The sequence below is a fragment of the Cotesia typhae genome, unplaced genomic scaffold (assembly GCF_013202065.1).
Source record: "Cotesia typhae breed Kobodo isofemale line unplaced genomic scaffold, CoteBio_Ctyphae contig_43, whole genome shotgun sequence".
NCBI classification, from domain to species: domain Eukaryota; kingdom Metazoa; phylum Arthropoda; class Insecta; order Hymenoptera; family Braconidae; genus Cotesia; species Cotesia typhae.
The window spans coordinates 3,458,099-3,481,041 of NW_027423752.1; the positions used below are offsets into that span (position 1 = coordinate 3,458,099).

Below are 22,943 nucleotides of genomic sequence, written 5' to 3' on the forward strand. Positions count from 1 at the left end.
CCACACAATCTCAATCAGTAATTTTTTTAGTATATTTCAAATTAAATTATAAAATAAAATCCCGCGTGACAATAAACAACCCACTTGTCCACGAGGTGTCGTCATCAGCGAATCTAGTAACCTCGCAGGACATAACACACTTGTTAAGTCCAGCGAGGTCACTAGATTGCTCGTAACGCCTCTTCTGGACTGAGGTGTGAGTTGTAGTCACGCGGGATCAATTTAAATTTATTGTTGTTTATTAATTCAGTTTTTGAGAATGGGATTTGTTAGATTAAATTAAGAAAAGGGGAAAGCTTTAGTTAGGGGGACTGTTTTAAATGATAAATAATAATTATCAGAGAGCTTTATTTTATTCAGTGGTTTCAGCTACAGCAAGTGCTCGGTTACAGCTCTTAGGGAGAAATGTCGTCACAAGGAGTCTCGGTTTCAGGTCCGAGTTTTTCAGTTCCACTTCTTCCCTCTCTGGTTCACACCAATACACTTAACATATACATGTCTTCATCTAACGTTTACAGTACGCATACAATAACATATATTCGAATACACACTAATACTTATAACTTTTATATGTAGGTTTACTGTATACTAGCTAGGTACCCACACACGGACATGTGTGAGGGCTGTCATGCTATTTTATATTATTCTTATACTTAGATTCTTATATTTGTTAGTTACAATAGTTATTACTTTTGGTGTTTAACTAATTATTTCTACCCTTATTATTTATTATAATATTATTCTTAGTCAGTATTTTACTATTATTATTATAGTATTATAATTGCATGTATTATTGCTTATTAAATATTAACAAAGTTAGATTATAATATTTCTTTATATATTTTTAGTGTTGCGGCTGTGGTCCGACTTGTGCCTTTTGTATCGCATTTGCCCTGTTCCTCACCTTTCTTTAGGCTCTAAGAACAGTGACATGGGGAAACTACAGGAAAAACCCATGTCGATACAAATATATCTATATATATTTATATACATCATATTAATATTAATATGAATCTATCATTATTTGTTTATTAATCCATATGAAAACTATTTTTTAGTTAAACTAAAAACATTAATATTATTTAATAATTATAAGATATTCTAAAAGTATTGTTTATTTATCTAACAAATGGTCTCAGTGTTGGTTGTTTTAAGGCTTTATGCTTTCTATTTCGTATTTATTATATCTTATAATTTATGACCTCTTGAGAATATTTAGCTAGAATAATTTTAACTAGGAAAACCCTTGAGAAATGTTCGATACGTGTTTTCCTTTTTATGAGTTTTCACAAAGGTCTAGTTGTTAAGTAACACGTGTGCATTTTATTCAAGTACTTTTTGTGTTTCTGAGAAGTTTTAGTAAATGGTTTTGTTTATTGTATGTTTTGAGAGAGCGTTTAAACTAAATTTATGAGTTGCAACGGTTTTCGAGATTTCAAGATAAAAGACTTATTTTATATTTATATTTAAATAGAGTTAAGTAATTTGAATTTAAATTAATTACCGCGTAATGCATCGACAACGACACCTATGATATTTTAGGATATAACACACTTGTAACTAGGGACTGTTCATTCCGTCACTATAGCAAATTCTTAACCGCTGTAATTTCTATTGCTACCTCCAACCTTAAAAATATTTATCAATGTTGTTTTGTCATCTGTTAAATAAGAAAAATTTTTGAAAATAATGTTCCTACCAGTAAACTATCATCAGAATACTCATCTAAAAATTTTTATTTGAATAATCAAGTTATGAATTATCAAAACTGTATACTCAGTGGAGATATAATTTTTATAACTGCTCCAATATCAAGTTTGAAAACTGTGTATTTTATGGAAGGATTATTAATAATTGCGATCATTCAAGAAAAAATTGAAACGATTAAAAAAAATGCAATAAGAATTTTTTTGCTTATAATATGTTTTGTTTGATAAATTTTATAATAACTAATATAGTTTGTTAAACTAATGAAAATAAATACATCTTTGAAAAAATGAAATTAATTTATTTTTAAAAAATATGACCAGACTTGACTCTTCGAATGTATTTGATGCCTGCCCCCACGACCAGCAGCACTCGCTTCGCTCGTGCCGCAAATGTCGGGGCAGGCATCAAGACATATACTTATCTGCACTTGAAGTTAAAAAAAGTAAAATTGATAACGTACTTTCGACCGGCTATGAAGAAAAATCGTATACACTACACAGGCCAAAAGTTGAAATCTCAGTCCTGCTCGTCTCGGCTTCGCCTCGGGCATCATGACGCGCAGGGCCGAAAATTCAACTTTCGGTCCTAGTAGTGTAATATACTATTAAATTTAACCCCAGTTTGTTTTTCAAGAAAAATAAAAAAATTGTCAAGGGTCTGTTAATATTAGTTTGGTTTTCTATCAAAACATATCTTTCAAACTTTTTTTTTTTTTTTTTTTTTTTTTTTTTTTTTTTTAATTGGTTATTATTTAGAGTCGGTTTTAACTGCTGTGGTCATATTGCCGACTTTAACTGTTGGGAGTGGTACGTTGGGGTCTTTTGGGTTGTGAAAATCTTAAATCTACGCGGCGAGGGTCGAATATCAACCAAGATGGTTTCTAAGACCAGCTTGGGATTCGAACCCACGCCTGGTCGGTGAGCCAGTCCCGAGTGCTCTATAGGCCTTGCGCCTTAGACCACTCGGCTAACATCACCGGTTTTTCAAACTTTTGATATGTAATTTATTTCTAAATTTTTTAATAAAATGTTTATTGTTCTCAGCATCTCATTAGTAAATAGCTATTAAAGATAATATCTAACGAATTAACAAAAAATCTGATTTAAAGGAAGGACCATATTCTTCATACAATAACGTAAATGGAAAAATCATCGGTGGAGGTTATGCTTTCCAAATTTTTGACATAATAGCAGAAAAATTAAATTTTAAGTACCGAATCATTCCACCTGAAGATCTCACAATCGGCAACAATGAAACGGGTATGATCAGCATGCTGAACCAATCGGTGAGTGTAAGACTAATATTATAACCATAAATAAAAATAATTATACTACTTGGTAATTTATTTTTTCAGAAAGTCGACATGGCAGTCGCGTTTATACCAATAATCCCAGAGTACATGGATTTCGTTGAATTTAGCCCGATATTAGATTCCTTGGAAGTGTCAGTCCTACTGGAACGACCATTACAGTCTGCTATCGGGTCTGGACTTCTTGCTCCATTCAGCAAGACCGTTTGGATCTGTATATTTGTGTCGTTAGCCCTAGTGGGTCCAATTATTTACTTCGTAACTTCATTCCGTACTTGGTTGTGGGACCGTACTAATAAAGATAGGTATTCATTTATCGATTGTGTCTGGTTTGCATACGGTGCTATACTAAAACAAGGATCAGCAATCACTCCTGAAGCTGGTAGGTCATCTGTTTACCTTTTATTTCAATCTTTTAATATTCTTAATATCACTTTACTAATGCCAAATGAGTGCATCTTAACATCTACGCCTTTTTGGCTCGGCAGAGCCAAAAAGGCGGATAAAAAAAAAATTTTTTTCCTCCAACCAATCTAAAAATGTTTATAACATTTAGATCTGTAAGAAAAGTGAATTAAAAATTTTTTTTTGTATACGCCCTTTTGGCTCTAAGACAAAAAAATTTTAAAGCCAAAAGGGCATATCATTTTTTTTTATTCATAATTAATTATTAACCTTAAAAAAAAGTTATAATACCGGTAAAAATAATGACTTTTCAACTCAATTTATTTAAAAAAAAATATGGATTTGAATTAAAAAAAAAAAACCAAAATAACATTAACATTCTATTTGAAGAAAAATGTATTTGACTGAATTACAAAATTTTCATTTCTATTGACCCAATAATCATGTTTCCACTGATAAGGTCTAATGAAATATGTTAAATTGTACAAATTAGAAAATCATATCAGATTAAAGTATTTTTTCAAAGTTTAGATTTACAAGCAATATATATTTATTATTTCTTACTTTCAGAAACAAAAGATATTGATAATGAACACGGCATCGGAGTACACAGAAAAAGAATATTACTTGAATCAAGTAAATAATTTTGAAGGATTTTATCTTGTTGATTTGAGTAAAAAAATTCTTAAACTAAGAAATTTTTCTTGGTTTAAGTAAATTTTACTTCATTCAAGAATTTTCCGTCTTGATCCAAGACACTGAAACTCTTTAAAATTATTTTCTTGGTTTAAGAATTTTTCTGTTGATTCAAATTTATTTTTTTTTTCTGTGGAGTGCCTAGCTAAATTGATATTTTAGTTTCTTCTTTAATCAAATACATATTCTTTTCAAATAAAATAAGTAGAAGAGTCATTATTTTCATCAGTGTTATAACTTTTCTTCTTTTTTTTTAAAGCTAATAATTAATTATTATTAAAAAAAAATGATACGCCCTTTTGGCTTTAGAATTTTTTTGTTTTAGAGCCAAAAGTGCGTATAAAATAATTTTTTTTATTCACTTTTCTTACAGATCTAAATATTATAAATATTTTTAGCATAGTTGGAGTGAAAAAAAAAATTTTTATGTACCCTTTTGACATTAGTTACGAGATATGATACTGAAATCAGCAGTCATCTGACTATTTTTAAAATTTTTATAACAACTAAATCATGATGAGAAAAAAATTAAGTAAAAACATTAAACATACAAAATTAAAAAAAATTGTGCGAATTTTCATAAATATTTTTTTATCACAATTGATTTGTTATTAAAATTTCAAAAATTGTTAGATGTCTACTAATTTCCGTATCAAGACAACAAACTATTAAGTATGTAAATAATATGAATATAGTTATTAATTCAGAAAAGAAATTAAGTGATTAAAAATATTCAATGGAAAATTGTAGCTTATTAAGGAAAAATATATCGAGTAACACGCAAAGGGAATGGTGTAAAAAAACTAGATTACACTTGATAAAATTACAAGGATTGAAAATTTACACCGAGAGAATTTTACACCATTTTTTTACACTACACTACTAGTTTCAAAATTTTTTTTTCTCTTACCAACTTGAGAATGTGAAAAAGTAAAATCTGGTCAAAAAACGTAGAAAAAAATTTTTTAAAGCTGAAAGAGCATATATGAAAAAATAGTCAAAATAGCTTTAAAGGACTTCAAACTATTGAGATCTAATGAAAAATTGAATTTTGGTAGTTAGATTAAAAACAGAAACACATCCCAATTTTTTGAAATTTTGAATTTTTTCAACAAAAGGTTAAAAATTTTATCGAAAAATCTTTCAATGAATTTCCACAAAATACGAAAAATTTAACATTTAAAAAAATTGGAACGTGTTTTGAGATACGGCTTTTCGGCATTAGTAACGCTTAATAAATAATATTGACATTTACTTACTTTTTATGTTCCAGATTCGAATAGACTATTGTTTGCATCCTGGTGGATTTTTATAACAATTATAACTGCTTTTTATACTGCTAATTTGACTGCATTTTTGACATTGTCTGAATTTACGCTGGATTTTACTTCAGTTAAAGATATTTATAATTTACGCAAATCTTGGACAGCTCAACGTCATTATATTATTGATATTACAGTAAATAGAGTAAGTTTATTGTAATCATTTTTTTTTTTTGGTTTTTTTTTTTTTTTAATAATAATTACAATCACAAGTACTAATTATTAATAAGAAATTTTTATAAGACTGTATTTAAATAAATCATGACTTGTTTTTTTTTTTAGAATCATCCAGGAAAACTTGAACCTCTCAAAAAATCACTCAACAAAACCCGCGGTATGTTTTACAATATTACCAAAGAAGACAATAAAGCTAAAAAAGTAGCCGGTTTTGTTACAAACGATCGTTTATTCATCGATGAAATTCAATTCATCGAGGATTTCATCTACCGCGATTATGTGAATCGCACGCGTTTGAACATGATAGAAAAGGAGAAATGTTACTACATTAAAATGCCGAACTCTGTGTATGGACAAAATCGTGGATTTGCTTATCCATTGAATTCACGGTTAAAAAAAATAATTGACTACCAGTGAGTAATTTAGTAAAATTTGATAATTAAATAATAATCAACAGCTTATGTTTATTTATCAACATTATTTATATTTTCCAGATTGTTGCATTTAGTAGAGACGGGGATAATTAAACACATAGAATCGGTAAATAGACCGATGGTTACATATTGTCCACTCGATTTAGGTTCGACGGAGCGTAGATTGGAGAACAGAGACTTTAAATTAACGTACGAAGTTATTGCAACTGGTTTTTTGTTGGCATTGATATGCTTTATTGTTGAAGTAAGTCAACATTACTTCAAGTGTCGGGTGTGCTTGTGTTGCGCTGACTCATGTACCTGTTGCAAAACGCGTATGAAGGTCCAAGTAAGTTCAACGAAGCGCCCGCAATTGCCATTACCTCCATTGTCGATAACGAAAGGACCAATTAAAACTGAATTTTCGGCGTTTCCTCAACCTCAAATTCCGATTTACGATTCTATTGATAATGTTATAAGTTCTAAAACTCATTTTATTAATGGACGTGATTATTTTGTTATCAAGGAAATTACGGGGGAAAAACGATTAGTACCAATTCGTACACCATCAGCGTTATTGTTTCAATACACTAATTAATTGATTGATTATATCAGTTACAGTGTTTTGAATTTCAAATTTGATTGCTATTTGACAACTGAATTAATAATAATCAGCCGACGTGATGTGATCGTATTGATTTTTTCATTTCTTCCTCCGCAAAGAGTAATTGCAACAATTATACGAGCTGTTACTGTGTAACATTCGTCACTAATGTATCATGGTCTATCAGATGTATTAAGTACACATTAAATAATAAATGTCATTGGGTGTTTAGATAGTACGCTCAAAGAATTGAATTGCGTGGCAGTATTGACATTTTATCAAATTTTTGTTTTAATTAAATTATTAATGAGCCCAGACGTCGAATCGGTGAATAAGAATGGAATTTTTTGGTGAATTTATTTTAAACGAAACGTCAGAAAAATAACTGGGGGTTAATTAGGCATTTTTCCAATTATTTAGTTCGTTTTAATCAGTATTTAAATTTACCGCGGTTTTTATCTGATGATAATAATACTGCGGTAACTATTCTAACTCGTGACAGTATTATTTAAAATTAAAACGAAGATAATAAATATATATATATATATATATATATATATATATATATATATTGTGTATGTATGAGTATGGTTCTTGTTTCTTTTACTGGTAATTTAACACGTGTGATTTTTAACGTCTGAGTTTTTTTATTGACAATTTATCTATTTGCGTTATTAACAATAATCACTTTTGAATAAAAAATTCATAATTTAAATGATAACAAAGTTATTCAGTTTATATTATTTATTTAAATCATCGTTATTATAAATATTATACTTAAAAGCTAATATATATTAATTAATTTTTTTTTTAATAATTTTTCTGTAGCGATTTATAAAATGAACTTAATTTAATATGTATATTTTTTGTCCTTTAAATAAGTTTGATTTATGAATTTTTTTTACGATTTAAATTATATATATTTATATAGAATAATTAAAATTAATAATAATGATAATTATGGTTATTAAGTCGTATATATTTACACTTTGTTATTGCATAATGAATATATTGTTAAGTGTGGGTGTGTAATAAAAAAAAAACAATAAATACAAATGTATTAAGTGAATTTTTGTACGTAACATGAATTATGGATTATTAAATCGATTGATAATACAAACAGAAAAAACAAATATGAACCGACATGAACACATAACTATACGTATTATCATTATTGTTATAATTTAAGTGTGAAAATATTTAACTTTATATTAATTTTAAGAAATAAGATTCTTATCGCTTGATTCATCAATATTATTCAATATTTATCTATAATTTCAAAAACTATCTAAATTTTTTTCCGTGAAAAAAAATTTATAAAAAATCTACTTTTAGATTCTGATCATTTTTTTTATCTATTTATAATTTTCATATCAACATTCATCAATAAACTCTCGAATAAAAAATACAATTTTTTCCTTATCATATTACTTAATTCATTTATTATAATTACTCGCAATGCTATTTTATTTTCTTCTCATTTTCTTCATCATCATAGCCTTACGTTTCTTTTCCAAATTTTCTTGTCTAATATCCTCCAAATCTTCCATTATACCTGTAAATAAAAATTAAATTAACCAACCATATACATGACTACGATTAAAAAAAATCATAAACAAAAAATAAAACTTACCAATTTTAGTGGAGACAAATTCTTCTCTCAATTGCTGAGCGTAATTACTCTCCATATTATCATCTTCGTCATCAAAATTCGCATATTTACTCTTATCATACCCAAATATCTCACTTATATATTTACTATAATCCTCAGTACCATCTTGCGGATCATCATCAATAAAGTCATCCAGCTCTGAGTCATATTCTTCCTCATCATCATCAAGAATCCTTCTTTTATTGACCTGTAATTTGCTCCCGTTTTTCCTAACATCAGGCGGTGGGAATTGCCTTGGTTTGACATCCGGGGGTGGAAACTGTCTTGGCTTGACGTCAGCAGGTGGAAACTGTCTCGACTTAACGTCGCCTGGAACTCGCGGTCTGACGTCAGGTGGAAATTTACCTGTTTTTCCATCGATGCGCTTCTCTGGCTTTAATTTACCATTTCTATCATCTTTACCATTTAATTTTTTTCCATCACCGCTGCTAACACTACTACTGGTACGACTACCATTCTTTAAATTATTACAATTATTTTTATTTACACCGTTACTCTTATTTACACTCGTATTATTATCACGTTCCTCAGCTTTTTTCTTCAAGTTTCTCTCTTGTTGTTCTTTTAATGCTCGTTTCGCATTTTCGAGCTTGCGTATCTCAGCATTGATTTTCCTCTCCGTTTCCTCCACATCAAGATCTGAATTTGGTTTGCTGCTCGAAGATTTTTCACTGACTTTTTTATCAGGAATTTTTTTCGGAATAGTAGCCAATTTAACTGGAGTTTTATCAGTTTTTTCTTTCTCTGGAGGACGATCGTTTTTAACACTCGGTACCTTTGCGCCATTAACCTTCGGAATTTTACCCGTTGACGAAATCGAACTTTTTACAGAACTCTTGTCTTTTTCAGCAGAACTAGAGGGAGACGGCTTGTAGTCACCGTTCTTTTGGCGTTCGCGCCTGTCCCAATATTCTTTTTCCTTCTGGTACTCAATCCTCTGCTTCTTGGTCATTGGTCGCTCGATCTCTTCCTTGGGCTTGGGCTTGGGTTCAATTACTATCGGCTCATGCTGCTTTTGCTCGGCTATCTTTAATAGAGACATAAAATCAATTGGCGGTGGCAGTGGACGTTTTTTAGGCTTCGGTTTTTCTTCCTCATTATTGCTACTATGATTATGATTGTCCCGCTCATTGGAGTTATCTTGAGATTCCCGGTCATCCCGGCTGGTTTCAGACTTTCTCTTACGTCTATGGGGCAGTGACGCTTCTAATTCTTGCTGTTTGAGCGCTTGCTTTACTCTGTCTTTAGTTGAAGCAATGTCTTTCACAACTTTCTTACCGCTGTCGCTAAACCATGGCTTCTCTGAAGGCAGACTTTGATATTTATTCATTAGTTTGTCATAAAATGCAGAGGCTTCTTGGGATACGTAGCCATAATCATCTTCGTCTGGCTGAGATGGGCCTAGTATACAGAAAAAATTATTTTAATTATGATTTTATAAAATTGAGTAGTAAATTATTGGTTTAGAATATTTTAAAGATATGAATATGATTACACACACTTAGAAGGCCAAAAAAAGTTATTTTTAATTCATTTTTGCTGAATATTTAATTGATAATGAAAATGAATATATACATACTAGTGACTTTTAACTTTAATAATTCTTTCTTTTTTTAGTAATGATTTTTCTAATTCCTTCAGACGATTTATAGAATGTATTCTAAAAAAAGGTTACTCGCAGTGAGTACAATATCTTCACTCTGGATCATCGAAATTCAAAAATCCAAAAAAATTTCGGTAATATAAGATATGACCTAGTAATTAATCAAAGGAATTATAAAAATATTTATTTTTAATGACACTGAAGTTGACAGATATTAAAATTTTTTTTAGAATTTTATAGCAATTAAATTATTATAAAAAAAAAATTTAATTAAAAAGTTTTACATGTGAAAATTAATAAAAATTACAAGTGAAAATTTTTAGAAGCATTTTTTAATTGTAGTTGATTTGTTAAAAAAATTTTTAAAATTGACGGCTGACGGCTAACTTCAGTATTATTATTTTTAACAATATATCAGCTTGACAAGAAAATGATCGATTTTTAATGAAAATTTTATAAAAATATAAAATATTAATCGAAATTATTAATCCTTGGATCAATTATGAAAGAATGAAGAAAATTGTTTAAAACTTGGAGACTGATCTTGTCAGTCATTATTCGATAAATTTTGCTCGAGGATTTTGAAAATGCATTTTTGAGAAAAAGACGTTCAAAGTTTTTCGGCCTCAGCCTCATTTTTGTGCAACCCGCTCCGAGACGGCTCTTCAAATAATCGTATAACTTATAAAATACTTGTTCGATTGACATTTAATTTTCTGAGTACATACTTTAAATGTGTACGTTGCAAAAATGAATTTCAGAATAATACATTTTTTTTTAAATTCTTAATGCGTATAAGCCAACACCATAAATTAATATTATGTATAAAAAGATATAAATAATTACCAGCAAGAGTTATAGCAGTATCTTTATGATTAACAGCATCCAATAACACTGATTTATTAGATGCTTTGGATACTTTCAAATGTTTGTTAATTTTGTTTTGCACTTTCTGATCTCTCATCGACAATAAATTCTGTAAATTGAATCAAATTAATCCATACCTCATAATTAACAACTTGATCATTTATTTTGCAAGAACTTCATGATTAATTTTTTCCTACCTCTTTTTTACGTTTTTCCTCCAATAGTCTCTGTCTCTCTTCTTCTTCCTTACGAGCCAGAAACTTTTTAATACCTTCTGTCAGATTTTTCGACTGCTTCGTTTCCTTTTTTGGTGGCGTAAATTTCGTTGGATAATACGAGACATTCTGTGAAAAAAAAAAAAAAAATTAGTAAGAAATACAGAATTAAATATTAGGAAATAGGTCGATACTACTTGGAAAAAATTTTCAAGCGTACGACACACTTATATAAATATAAGTATACACACACAACATATGTATGAATGTACACATATATTGATAATAATACATATTTTATTTATACATAAACAATGGACTCCATTACTAACCTGTTTGACAGAGCTATTTTTCTGAGCGACGGTGAGTAATTTACCAAAATCCATTTTGGTAACTATATAAATTAATAAACAAATATAAATTTTCTATTTCTTAAAAATGTAAATATTTGTCCGTATGGGCATGACAAAGCACCAACATCAACGTGCCTTCAACGTTAAGGAAATACTATTTATATTTTTACAGTGATTAACAATGGAGATAATGCAACGACGAAAACTATCTTTGTAATAAATATTGTAACATTAACAATATGGTGAAAAGTAACTTATAATTATATTGAAGTTGTACGTAACAATTAGCGAATAGATAAAAATAATAGAAGTTTCTAGGTGCACAACAGTACACTGACTGAATGACTGATCATATGATTGTTGCTCTTTCCCTAATAGTTTTTAAATTCATCTATAGGTGGCTTGTAACTTAAACGACTACATTTTAGCGCCAAATTTGAATCCTTGAGAAATTAAAAAAATTTTTAAAGTTCAAAATCTTTAATAACATAATTGCACGACTTTACGATCGAAAAATTTTATCGTCTAATTTCGCCAACTGTTTTTACTATCACATCTTTGTTAGTTAACAGAATCAAGATAATTTGTATACGATTGTGAAAATAATTTAATGGAGATAAATTCCATACTTTTCAAAAATTGATTTAGTACAATAAAAACAGAAAAAAAAACATCAAGATAGTTTAAAAAATCTTCTCGTCCGTCATGTATGAAATCCGTAAACACTGTAACTTGCAAAAAATCTATTAATTGAGTCAAATTTTTTTTTAAATTCTGTAAAAGAATTGTAGGTTCTCTATCGCGATAGCTATGTAACTCAGTGTCGTTTAATTGCAATTAATAGAATGAAAAAAAAAAAAAAAATAAAATAAAAAGACTGTGTATCTATATACGTTATGGGTTCCGCGAGTTTTCATCCCCCGACAAAACATCCTACAGACAAAATATCCCAAGCAAAATAATTTCAAGACAAATATATCTCCTTCACATAAATTTCCCTAGATAAAATATCCCACCACACAAACTTCCAAATACATTAGGCTATTACTGTATTGCGCCCTTTTAACATGGTTTTTGTGTGTGTTTATTCGACATTAGACCAACACAAACGCGGGTAATTGTGTTGCGTCCTTTTATCATGGATTTTATAGGTTTTATGTGTGTTTATTAGACAGTAGACCAACACATAAGTTTTTTACCGTGTTGTACCCTTTCATCATCGTTTTTTGATGTGTTGTGATGTTATATCACGGTTTAATTGGTCGGTGAAGGCGTCATCACACGAGAACAAATTATGATAAATTATAGCGCGAGAAATTCAGAAATATAAAATAATTTAGAGAACGCTAGGGAAAATCCCATTAATATTTTAATCGTCTGGTCACTCTCTAGAAATTTTCCATCCATTGTAATTAGAATAAGTATCGTAAAGAGGTAAAACACTATTGTAATATAGGATTAGGGTAGGACGTCTCGCTGAACATCACACTGACCGTCTTGCCGGACATCTCGCTGGACGTCTCGCTTATTAATTTTATCTTGGTAGTTCAATACAATTATAGTAGATGGCGACAACATGATCAATTTATAGTTATTTTTAACTACCCTGATAGCCACCTTACCTATAACTTACTGTCAATCTACGTCCGCAATTTGAAGCAAACTTGACGGAAAGAGTTGGCAAAGCGAGCGATTACCTATTAGTTACCTATAACTTACTCTGCAAATAGACGTCAAAACTTGCTGTACAAGTATTTCCTTCAAATTGTAGTCAAGTTGAAAGAAAATTTAACTACAAGTTTGATTGTTAACTTGTATTCAAGTTGCGGCCGTAGATTTCCGTCAATTTGCTTACAACTGTTGTTGAAAGAAGAATTACCGCCAACTTGATGTATAAATTAACCGTAACTGCTGGAAGTCAACACTTACTGAGAAAACGCTGGCTATCAGGGTAAATAATAAAAATCAAATGAATTAACCTTTAATAAATGTATATTTAATTATTAAGATAATAAGAGTACACCTCAATAATATTAATCTGATAAGTAAATAAATAATGCACAGTATTTTTCTCGTGGCGGTTGAGATGGAAAATTATAATAATAATTAAGTTAAAGTTTGCCATCCACATGTTCCATTGATAGCTGGTAGAGGCGTGACCGAGTTTGTAGAACCGCCATAAATTATGATTTAAAATTCATAAATGCTGAAAAAATTTTTAAATCAACACTGGTTGCTGGGACAATGGAAAAACTTGATTTCAAGGTTAGGACCGATGTGCCAGTGCAATCAACTCATTATAATATCAACTCAGAAGGGAATGACATTTATGTTGAACAATTATCACAAGAAAATGAAAATAATTAATCGTTAATTATATCTAAAAATTTCAATTTGGACTACTTGTTTTATTTGTTCAATTAATTTGTTTAATTTGTTCAATTAATTTCTTTTCTGTGTTATTGATAATGAATAAAAAAAATTATAACATTATAATATAATAATAATGATAATAATAATAATAATAATAATTACTTACCGATTTTATTGTGGTTCAATTTTAAATTATCCTCTAAATAATTAGTTCGCTCCATTTAATAAAAACTTTAACTAACACACTTTATTGTCACTGTGGTAACCGTGACATTACCCAAACGCTCTCTGAGATTCGGCTCCTCTTTTGGCTACCAACCTATTTCATAATTTTAAATCATAATTGATCATGTTGTCGTCATCTACTATAATTGTATTGAACTACCAAGATAAAATTCAAAAGTCTGGGCAAAAGAAACCTGTGTGAATGGATGCCTGTGTAAACGATCTTCTGCGCTAACGGATGCCTGGGCAAGAGAAACTCTGGGTAAACGATATACTGTATTTCAGAAATCTGGGTAAGCGCAATTTTGGTAAAATTATTCTGTCCAATGTTAGATCTGGGTAATCGGATTGTGGGCTACTGATGTCTACCCAAAAGGAAACGATAAAAAAAAATATACAAATACGTTCTAGGTTGTAATTGCATGTTTTATTGTTTTTTTTTCTGTAAGAAATCGAACTTTTCAAATTAAATAAATATTGTTTAACTTGAAGTCTGCTGTGGCAGTGGTGCTAAACTTATTTATTATTCTTTTTTATATTTTTTAATTCCTAAAGCTTGTCTGTGATTGGTCAAATTACATTATGAATAACTCAAAAACTATTGAGAATATCGAAAAGCGACTAAGGAACTTTATTCTTAGAATCGTCTCCTCTATCTACAGTTTTCCGCTGTGAAGGTCATTCTGAGTCACCCTGTATAGTTATAAGTTTAGTATAGTTCAAGATACTTCTCAAGTCCTGTAGGCTTAAGTATTATTAGACTTATTACAAATTATACTTTAAGTACTATATTTTACATTTTAAGTATTTACGAATAATCTTTATGATACCAACATTGTATTACAAAAGACAGTCTGAGCGAATTATTGACCCGTATTTGAGGAAAAAATAGTTTGGCCGCCAGGTCTCTAAAAAAGTTTCCCAGACATTAGGGAGTTGGGAAATTCTCTTGTCAGATTCCGGTATCCAGGATGGTCGGAAAGAGCGAACATATGGCCAACGCTTCGAGCTGAAGTCTACTTGAGAGGGGAGCAGCCAATCGACGTCATCAACACTCTCGACTGTGGGACCCTGGTACAGTAGGGGAAGCTGCCCCACCATCCCTTCTACTTTACTTCGGACCCAAGACCAAACTCCAGAGAGAATCAGAATACCCTCAGCCGGCTCCCCTCCTATTCGCATAATCGACACTAACCGAACTGGTCATATAACCGAAAAGACATAATCTACATCGCCATCTATAGAAAGGGATTTTAACCGCGTGGTAATAGTTAAAGAGTGTTCCGATTGTACATCCCTGATAGCCACCTTATCTATAACTTACTGTCAATCTACGTCCGCAATTTGAAGCAAACTTGACGGAAAGAGTTGGCAAAGCGAGCGATTACCTATTAGTTACCTATAACTTACTCTGCAAATAATATTATTTGAAAATAACCCTGATAGCCAGCGCTTTCTCAGTAAGTGTTGACTTCCAGCAGTTACGGTTAATTTATACATCAAGTTGGCGGTAATTCTTCTTTCAACAACAGTTGTAAGCAAATTGACGGAAATCTACGGCCGCAACTTGAATACAAGTTAACAATCAAACTTGTAGTTAAATTTCCTTTCAACTTTACTACAATTTGACTGAAATACTTGTACAGCAAGTTTTGACGTCTATTTGCAGAGTAAGTTATAGGTAACTAATAGGTAATCGCTCGCTTTGCCAACTCTTTCCGTCAAGTTTGCTTCAAATTGCGGACGTAGATTGACAGTAAGTTATAGGTAAGGTGGCTATCAGGGAATTTTCCGTATTTAACTTTCCGATCGGCCAAATTCCGAAAAAGACAATCTCCTCATCGCCATTAACAGAAAAAAATTTTATCCGGTTCGATATACTCCGAAAAGAGTGTTCCAATTGGACATTATCCGAAAATAATTTTCCGCATTTTACTTTCCGACCGGCCAAATTCCGAAAAGGACAAACTCCTCATTGTGATGAACAGAAATAAATTTTATCCGCTTCGATATACTCCGAATAAACAAATTATCCGATTGGACACTAACCGAAATTTTTACCAAATGATAATGAAAGTTCTTTATTATCGGTCTATTAATTTTTACAGGCGATAATGTAGATTTCAATTGGTAACAAGCTAAATTTGTATGCTTATAAAAATGTTATCCGCATGTGTGAAAATGTGATCCAATATTAATTATATAGTTAAAAATATTGTTGCTATTAAAAATATTTTATATGATTATAAAATCTGCTAATTAAAAATATATTAATAACGTTGTAATCAAATATTGTTACTTATTTCTTTCGTTCCCTTGTGAAAAAATTTTATTAGATTGAAAAAAAATTTTGCATTTTTTCTGGTATTACTATTCAAGTTTTTTAGTTTTTCCAGAAATAACATTGTTTTTTATTAACGTTAAAAAAATTAAAAATTTGAATATCATACATTTTTAACTTTTTTAAAGACAAATACTACATTTACTTGCAGACGTATATTGTTACTTAGTACTATTATTGTAATAAAAACGGATATGTATCTGTCTAAAAAAATCATTGTATTTCAAAATATGCTGTTAATAAACGTGTTACAAAATATAAATTTTATATATATATATATATATATATATATATATATATATATATATATATATATATATATATATATATATATATATATATATATATATATATATACGCCGTTAAATTTATTTATATATTTTCTTCGCCGTTATTTTTCATGTTAAAAAACCCAGTCATTTATTAATATTTATTCATTCCTGCTATTTCAAAGTTGAGTATTTCAATATTCCCGGGCGAATTACTCGAATTAGGACCACGTCGGTAATCTAGACTCAGTAAAATAAACTCACGCGTGGCCATTAGAGCTAAGACATAACAGTGTTTATTTGACATTAAACCAACACATAAGCTTGCCCAAAAATAATAACTCAATTATAATCGCAAAATCAATCAAAATTTATTCTTTTAACAGTTCAACATGAATTATTATCATAAAAATATATCAAATACGATAAACCGGAATTATAATTATTACAACTCAATCCGTTAATCAATTTCGTTAAGTAAATATTTTGTCTGTAGGATAATTTGTCGGGGGATGAAAAGGTGCATTACCTACGTACGTTATGTACATATATCCCAATAAGGGCACCTGCGCACTATGGTCCTTTTACAGCTGTTATATAATTTTTTTTTTCACATTTTTTATTTATTATTATTATTTCATAATTAAATGAGAATTATGAGCCGTGCACTTTTGGATTTTCCAAACTTTTTAAAACTTCTATGTACCAAAAAGTAAAAATTTGTTTTTTAGATTATCGACTACTTCTTCGCTATAAGATAAAATGTTAATAAAATTAATTTTTAATAAGAATCCCAATACTGATGAAAATAATTTTAATTATTAAAATTTATTTATATTACACAAATTATGTACATTTCGAAAATGTAAATGACAAATTTATAGGTATGATATTTACAAAAAAAAAAAAAAAAATAATTTTTATTTTAATAAACTTTGGACTGTAAAATGGCTTTCTGTAGTAACGAAGAAAATGTGAGATTGACTTGGTGACAAAGAATTTCCCCGGATTTGTCACCAAGCGCTGCTTGGGCTGAACTGACTCTTCCTAGCTGTAGAAGAAGTCCGGTAGTGTCTTCAGCAAGTGGTGGGAACGCCAAACAAATTCGCGTCAATGCCGACAGAACTGGTATAAAAAGTACAACACGTTCCTTGGCAGGTAATACTCCCAGCAAAGTAATCAAAGTATTTATTGCTAATCGTGAAACGCTGAGAGCTTTAGGCAGTGCGTATTGAACCGCGAGGTGCGAAGCTAAATCCACTGCAAAAATTTGTTTTTCTGGCTCTGGCTGGGACAGTAGTTCAGGTATCCAGTCTAAGCAGATGTGCATTGATGGTATCCCAGCGACAGTTATCGGCAACAAATCACGTGGGTAACCCTGAAATTTATATTAATTAATATAAATTAATATTTAGTTTAATCAATTTGTTGATGAGAATAAAAATTTCCCTGATAGCCAAGTTGGTCGCAACTTTCTGTCAATCTACTGCAGCAACTTTTCATCAAGTTGACAACAAGTCTTAAAAATGAACTCAGTTGGTGTCAACTTGTTCACGAAGTTGTTAGCAAAAACTGCTTCTAACACTTTTTCACATCAAATTGACAAGTTTCTCAACAAATTTGGCGACATATTGCGGCAATAGATTGTCGCTAAATTTATTCCTAACTTGTCAGCGAATTGTAACCTAGTTGTAAATTCAGAATTTAAGTTGGTGGCAACTATCTGACACCAGCTTTGTTGGTCTGAAACTCTGGCTATAAGGGTTATAAAAAAAAAAAGTCAGTTTCAGATGATTTACCTGAAAGTGAACTAATTTAGCTAACGACGGATCGGTAATGAAGACCTGGTGTAAATACGAGCACACAACACTGCGGATCTCACGCAACGACCAAAGTTGTCCCGGTACGACTCGATCTTCTTCAGTTTCCAAACACGCTTCCAACAAGATCTGGACCGCAGCGCTTTCTTGTCCAGCAACCAAAGCAGTACGAAGGTCCTCTCTTTCAGATTCGTTGGTTAACTGGCCAACTTTTTCGGTCATGGGTCTATCTTGCATGTGACGTGAGAGCTGTGATCTTGATGCGGCCAGTGTTGCTTGTAAAATTCTTATCATAGAAAAATAAATATGTTTGAATTTTAATATTATTCTTATTATCATAAATACACAATCATATTGATATAATGAAAAATATATTACCTCAGAATAACAGATAAGACTGGCGCACATCTAAATACCCTGGCGTCACAACGTAATACCTGAAGTGGATCAAGAACGATATTTTCTTGTGTCAATCTTACATTTTGAACCGTCGGGATTTCCATCAGTAATGCATTTATTGACATTACCCACAAAAAACGTGGTAATACCGTGTTAAATCTTAGCCATACTTGCTTGTATAATTCTGAAAACAACAATAATTGTTAATAATAAAATTCATGAAATTTAATAATTGTAACAAAATTTTAACTTAAAATTATTGTAATTATTATTTTCCTCATTCTCTTAATTATTTATGTAATTATATATGGATAAAATTATTATTACCTTGTATATATCGTGGTACTTTTTCATCCAGTATAGTTTTAAAGTAACTAATAATAGTCTCAGAATAGCCCCAAATCTCAGTAGGTTTCATGATCATCATCTGTCTCAACACCCTTCCAGTTCTGCTTGGACAACTTTTAATATTCTTGAACGCTTCTTTGACCGTCAACTCATTGATAACAACATTATCATAATTAGCCGCCGTGGAGTCAATATTAATCATCTCATCATCCAGCCAGTCGTCGACTAGAGACAAATGTGGAAAATGAGTCGCCAGTAACCTCAGCAACGGCGAGAATAAACTCGCATAGTTAAGCTGGTCTCTCTGAGCCTGTTGTAGCAAATATTTCATTGGCAGTTCGCTCAAAAACTCCACCGAGTAACTTTTGACTTTTCGGCCTTGAGATAGGAAATTAGACATGTTCGTCATCCTGACATCTTCATACAACAGCAGATAGTATAAAAACAACAATTGGGATGTCAACGATGGTTTAGTTGTATCCACGTCTATATTTTCAGCATCTGATTCCATGATACTCAGCGCGCTGCGTTTTGAAGACTTGAAATTCTCTCCAAAGACGCTGTGCTGAAAGACTCTGCGAATTTCGTCCTCGGTGATGGGCTTGTTGGTATGCTCTGTAGTCTTGTTACCGGTCACCAGAATTGAGTTGACGTAGACTTCAACCAGAGCTGGCAAAACGGGATGCAGTGGCGCCGTGCTGTTGCAAATTTGTCTGTAAATCCAATTTTTAATTGGAACACGGTGTTTGGAGAACGCTCTGGATTTAAGTAACTGGTGAATGCAATGAACAGGCAGAAATCCTGGAATATTGGCGTTCAAATTAGCAGTCACTGGGACTTTAACTGCGTGAGCAGTGACCACTTGCTCTGTGAAGATGTCTTGCATGAAGATTTGCTTCATACGCGTTAAATTGTTGGGTCTAATCGGTACTTTCATGCCCAAAGTCGCGCAGACCAAGTCGCAGATTGCTGACAGCTGGTTGCTGTGGAAATGAATGGCCATGAGCAGCAACATTTCTCCGAAACTTGCAGATACACCACTGGCGCTCTCGAAGTAAGCTTCTTCGCGCACCAACCACTGAACCCACTCGATACTCTTTTTTTCTAACTGGTGATGACCGATCAGACATGGACACGCAATCAGCATACACAGCCCGACAGATACGAATCTGACTCCAGCTGGTGATGGTGGAGGGTGTGATGTCAGCAGCTGGACGATCATTGTCACTTCGTCGTCTTGGAATTTTATTCCACCGATTCCTCTCAATGCACAGTAGAGTCTCAGCAATGCGCTGGCTTTTACTACCTTGAAAAAAAAAAAAAAAAAAAAAAAAAAAAAAATTTTCAATTGTTAATTTCTGCAATCTTTCTTAAGGGGGTATTCTGGTCTAGAAGCATGAAATTTCAGATAATTTTTTAAGTGCCGTCAAAAAAAATGGCAATCAATTTTTCTACCATCCATTTTTTTTAAATTATTTATTAACATTATAAGAATACAGAAAAAAATTAGTAGCTGATGAAGAGGGGGGAGGTCTAAAAAAATTTGCTCGTGACTATACCCACGATTCCAACCTTCCTAGCAATCGGAAATAAAAGAATAAAAAAGATTATTAATCTAGAGTAATGTCGCTATGTTTAGAACTACGGAAAAGTTGAAAAAAATTTTTTTTACCACTTTTTTTTACTTTTTCGAATTTTTTAAAAGTAGTAAAAATTGAAATTTGAGGATGACCGTAGTTCCAACTATAGCGACATTACTCTAGATTAATATTATTTTTTTTTGTTTCCGATTGCTAGGAGGGTTGGAAACTTGAGTATAGTGACGTGCCAATTTTTTTAGACCCCTTCCCCACTTCATCAGTTGCTAGTTTTTAAAATTTTCAACTTTTTTTATTTTTTTCTGTATTCTTATTATGTTAATATATAACTTATAAAAAATGGATGGTAAAAATATTGATCGCCTTTTTTTACAGCACTTCAAAAGTTACCTGAAATTTCATGCTTCTAGACAAGAATACCCCCTTAAAAATTAGTTATGAAAAATTATATAAAAAATATTTTTAATTCTAAATAAATTTCTAAACTGACCTGAGATTCAACCAGCTGACCTTCAGCAGCAGTAACATCAGTAACAATAGCCTTCAAGCGAGTCAAAATTTCATCTCTCAATAACTGCAAGGCAGAATGGGATTCCCACTTGCGTTTCTGGCCATTCCGAATGAACAATCCAATCCAGTTTCTCACTTGCTGATCACTTCCCAACAAAAGCCCTGAAATAAAAGCTACCACATCGCTCTCCGGAGAATCTAACGAATTCTTTTCCAAGCTGAGGGTGATCGCCAACGCAGGCATGCGACAGAGTTCAACACATTTAGCACGAATTGCCAGTGACTGTGAGGGGTTCATTCTACAGAGCATCGTTAGCGCTTGAGTCCTGATTCTCCCCAGCGCAGACTCTTCCTGGCGCTCCCCGTTGGCTATCAAGTGCGTACAAACGTCGAAGAAACTGTCGGGACTATTTGCTACCACCCAGCAAATTATTTCCGGGCCGTGCTTAACGTGCAACAGAGTCTCAGCAATATCACTGATGGATAGCAGAGCAGGAAGTTCAGCCAGCGCGATGCAAATCACGTAGCTGATCTCTTCCATGTAAACTGCGGGGTCGAACAAGTCTGACTGCTTTATTGAGAAGTCACTTGTCTTTTGATGCTCCTGGATCTGGGAAGACACGAACAGCAGCTCGCTTAAGACCAGCCGGATTCTCAGGGTTGATTCGCTCCGCTCAAATTCCTGGGCCAAACCTCCTTGGACAGACTGCGCCAGAATACTGTCACCCTGGGTGTTGCCGATTTTTTGTCTAAAAAAAATTATGAAAATTAAATTAGCAGGCAGTTGATAATTTTTAGAAATTTTCTTGTTGAAATAATTTTAAAATAATATAAAAAATTATAAGTGGAATTTTTTAAAAATATTTTTTAGTTGTAATACAATTGATGAACAAAATAAATCTCAGTGTCATAAAAAATAAATTTATAAATTTAAGTGATTTGCTGATCAGTACGATATTTACATGACATATGATTGGTGTACTAACCTCAATTGGATTTCCTTGCGGACATCTGTTTCAAGTGCGTGGAAATCGATTGACAACAAAGCGACGATGGAGTTAACGGACTCGATGCCGGAGAGGATAGTCAGGATCTCCTTCCTCGCCTCGACACACTCCCTGGTGATGTCCAATGGGGAAATTAAACTCATACGTACCAGACATGGCAACAAAGGTCGAATCTCTCTTTGCGAACACTGCGATAATTCACGTATATTTACGTTTTGAATTGCAGTGAATACTCGAGGTGATATTGTCATATTCATCTGCATGATTAATTTTTTTTTTTAAATTATTTTTTCATCAAGAATTCGGTTGTTGACTGGGCTGAGCTCTAGCAGGTCATTCGGTTTGGGTATGCTTTAAACGCCATATTTTTTTTACTGGATTCAAATTTAGCCAGTAGGGGGCACAAAATTCCGCGAATATTTGATTATAATTTTTGGAGTCTTTTTTATTTTATAGAGATTTTTGGTATTTCTTTAATTTCACGGTCTATAAAACTTCAATCTATATTTAGCTTCGTTTTGAACACTTGTTAATTTTTTTTTAAGTGAAACTTCTTTGCGCGCGTTGAGGGTAAAATTTCAAGGTCGCGTCACAATAATAATAATATGAGCGTCACATTAAAAGACGCATATATGTACGTAGTCGGAGGGAAAAAGATAAAGATATAAAGGAATTCTATACTTTTACACTATAGAAATGTTATTTTC

General features: G+C 31.6%; 3 protein-coding genes across 4 annotated transcripts; 1 reads left to right on the top strand and 2 right to left on the bottom strand.

Annotated features, from left to right (window-relative positions):
- The first annotated feature begins 1,616 nt into the window (after window positions 1-1,616).
- Window positions 1,617-7,792, top strand: Ir76b (Ionotropic receptor 76b). Of its 2 annotated transcripts, XM_074244152.1 has the most exons (6): window positions 1,617-2,708; window positions 2,819-2,995; window positions 3,065-3,401; window positions 5,394-5,587; window positions 5,725-6,032; window positions 6,114-7,792. In XM_074244152.1, the coding sequence occupies exons 2-6, from the start codon at window positions 2,972-2,974 to the stop codon at window positions 6,628-6,630; spliced, it is 1,380 nt and encodes a 459-aa protein (XP_074100253.1). In that variant the 5' UTR covers window positions 1,617-2,708; window positions 2,819-2,971; the 3' UTR covers window positions 6,631-7,792. The 2 variants fall into 2 exon arrangements, with proteins under 2 accessions (XP_074100253.1, XP_074100250.1); XM_074244149.1 differs by having other exon boundaries at window positions 1,617-2,995.
- LOC141528217 (protein SPT2 homolog) lies at window positions 7,619-11,382 on the bottom strand. Its single transcript, XM_074244153.1, has 5 exons — window positions 11,326-11,382; window positions 10,976-11,122; window positions 10,758-10,887; window positions 8,270-9,709; window positions 7,619-8,191 (listed from the first exon to the last, which is right to left on the bottom strand). The coding sequence occupies exons 1-5, from the start codon at window positions 11,377-11,379 to the stop codon at window positions 8,103-8,105; spliced, it is 1,860 nt and encodes a 619-aa protein (XP_074100254.1). The 5' UTR covers window positions 11,380-11,382; the 3' UTR covers window positions 7,619-8,102.
- Window positions 11,383-17,363: 5,981 nt separating this feature from the next.
- Ints2 (integrator complex subunit 2) lies at window positions 17,364-22,602 on the bottom strand. Its single transcript, XM_074244215.1, has 6 exons — window positions 22,216-22,602; window positions 21,210-21,978; window positions 19,101-20,427; window positions 18,753-18,957; window positions 18,354-18,660; window positions 17,364-17,932 (listed from the first exon to the last, which is right to left on the bottom strand). Exons 1-6 carry the CDS (start codon window positions 22,497-22,499, stop codon window positions 17,480-17,482), a joined length of 3,345 nt encoding a protein of 1,114 aa, XP_074100316.1. The 5' UTR covers window positions 22,500-22,602; the 3' UTR covers window positions 17,364-17,479.
- Window positions 22,603-22,943: the final 341 nt, after the last annotated feature.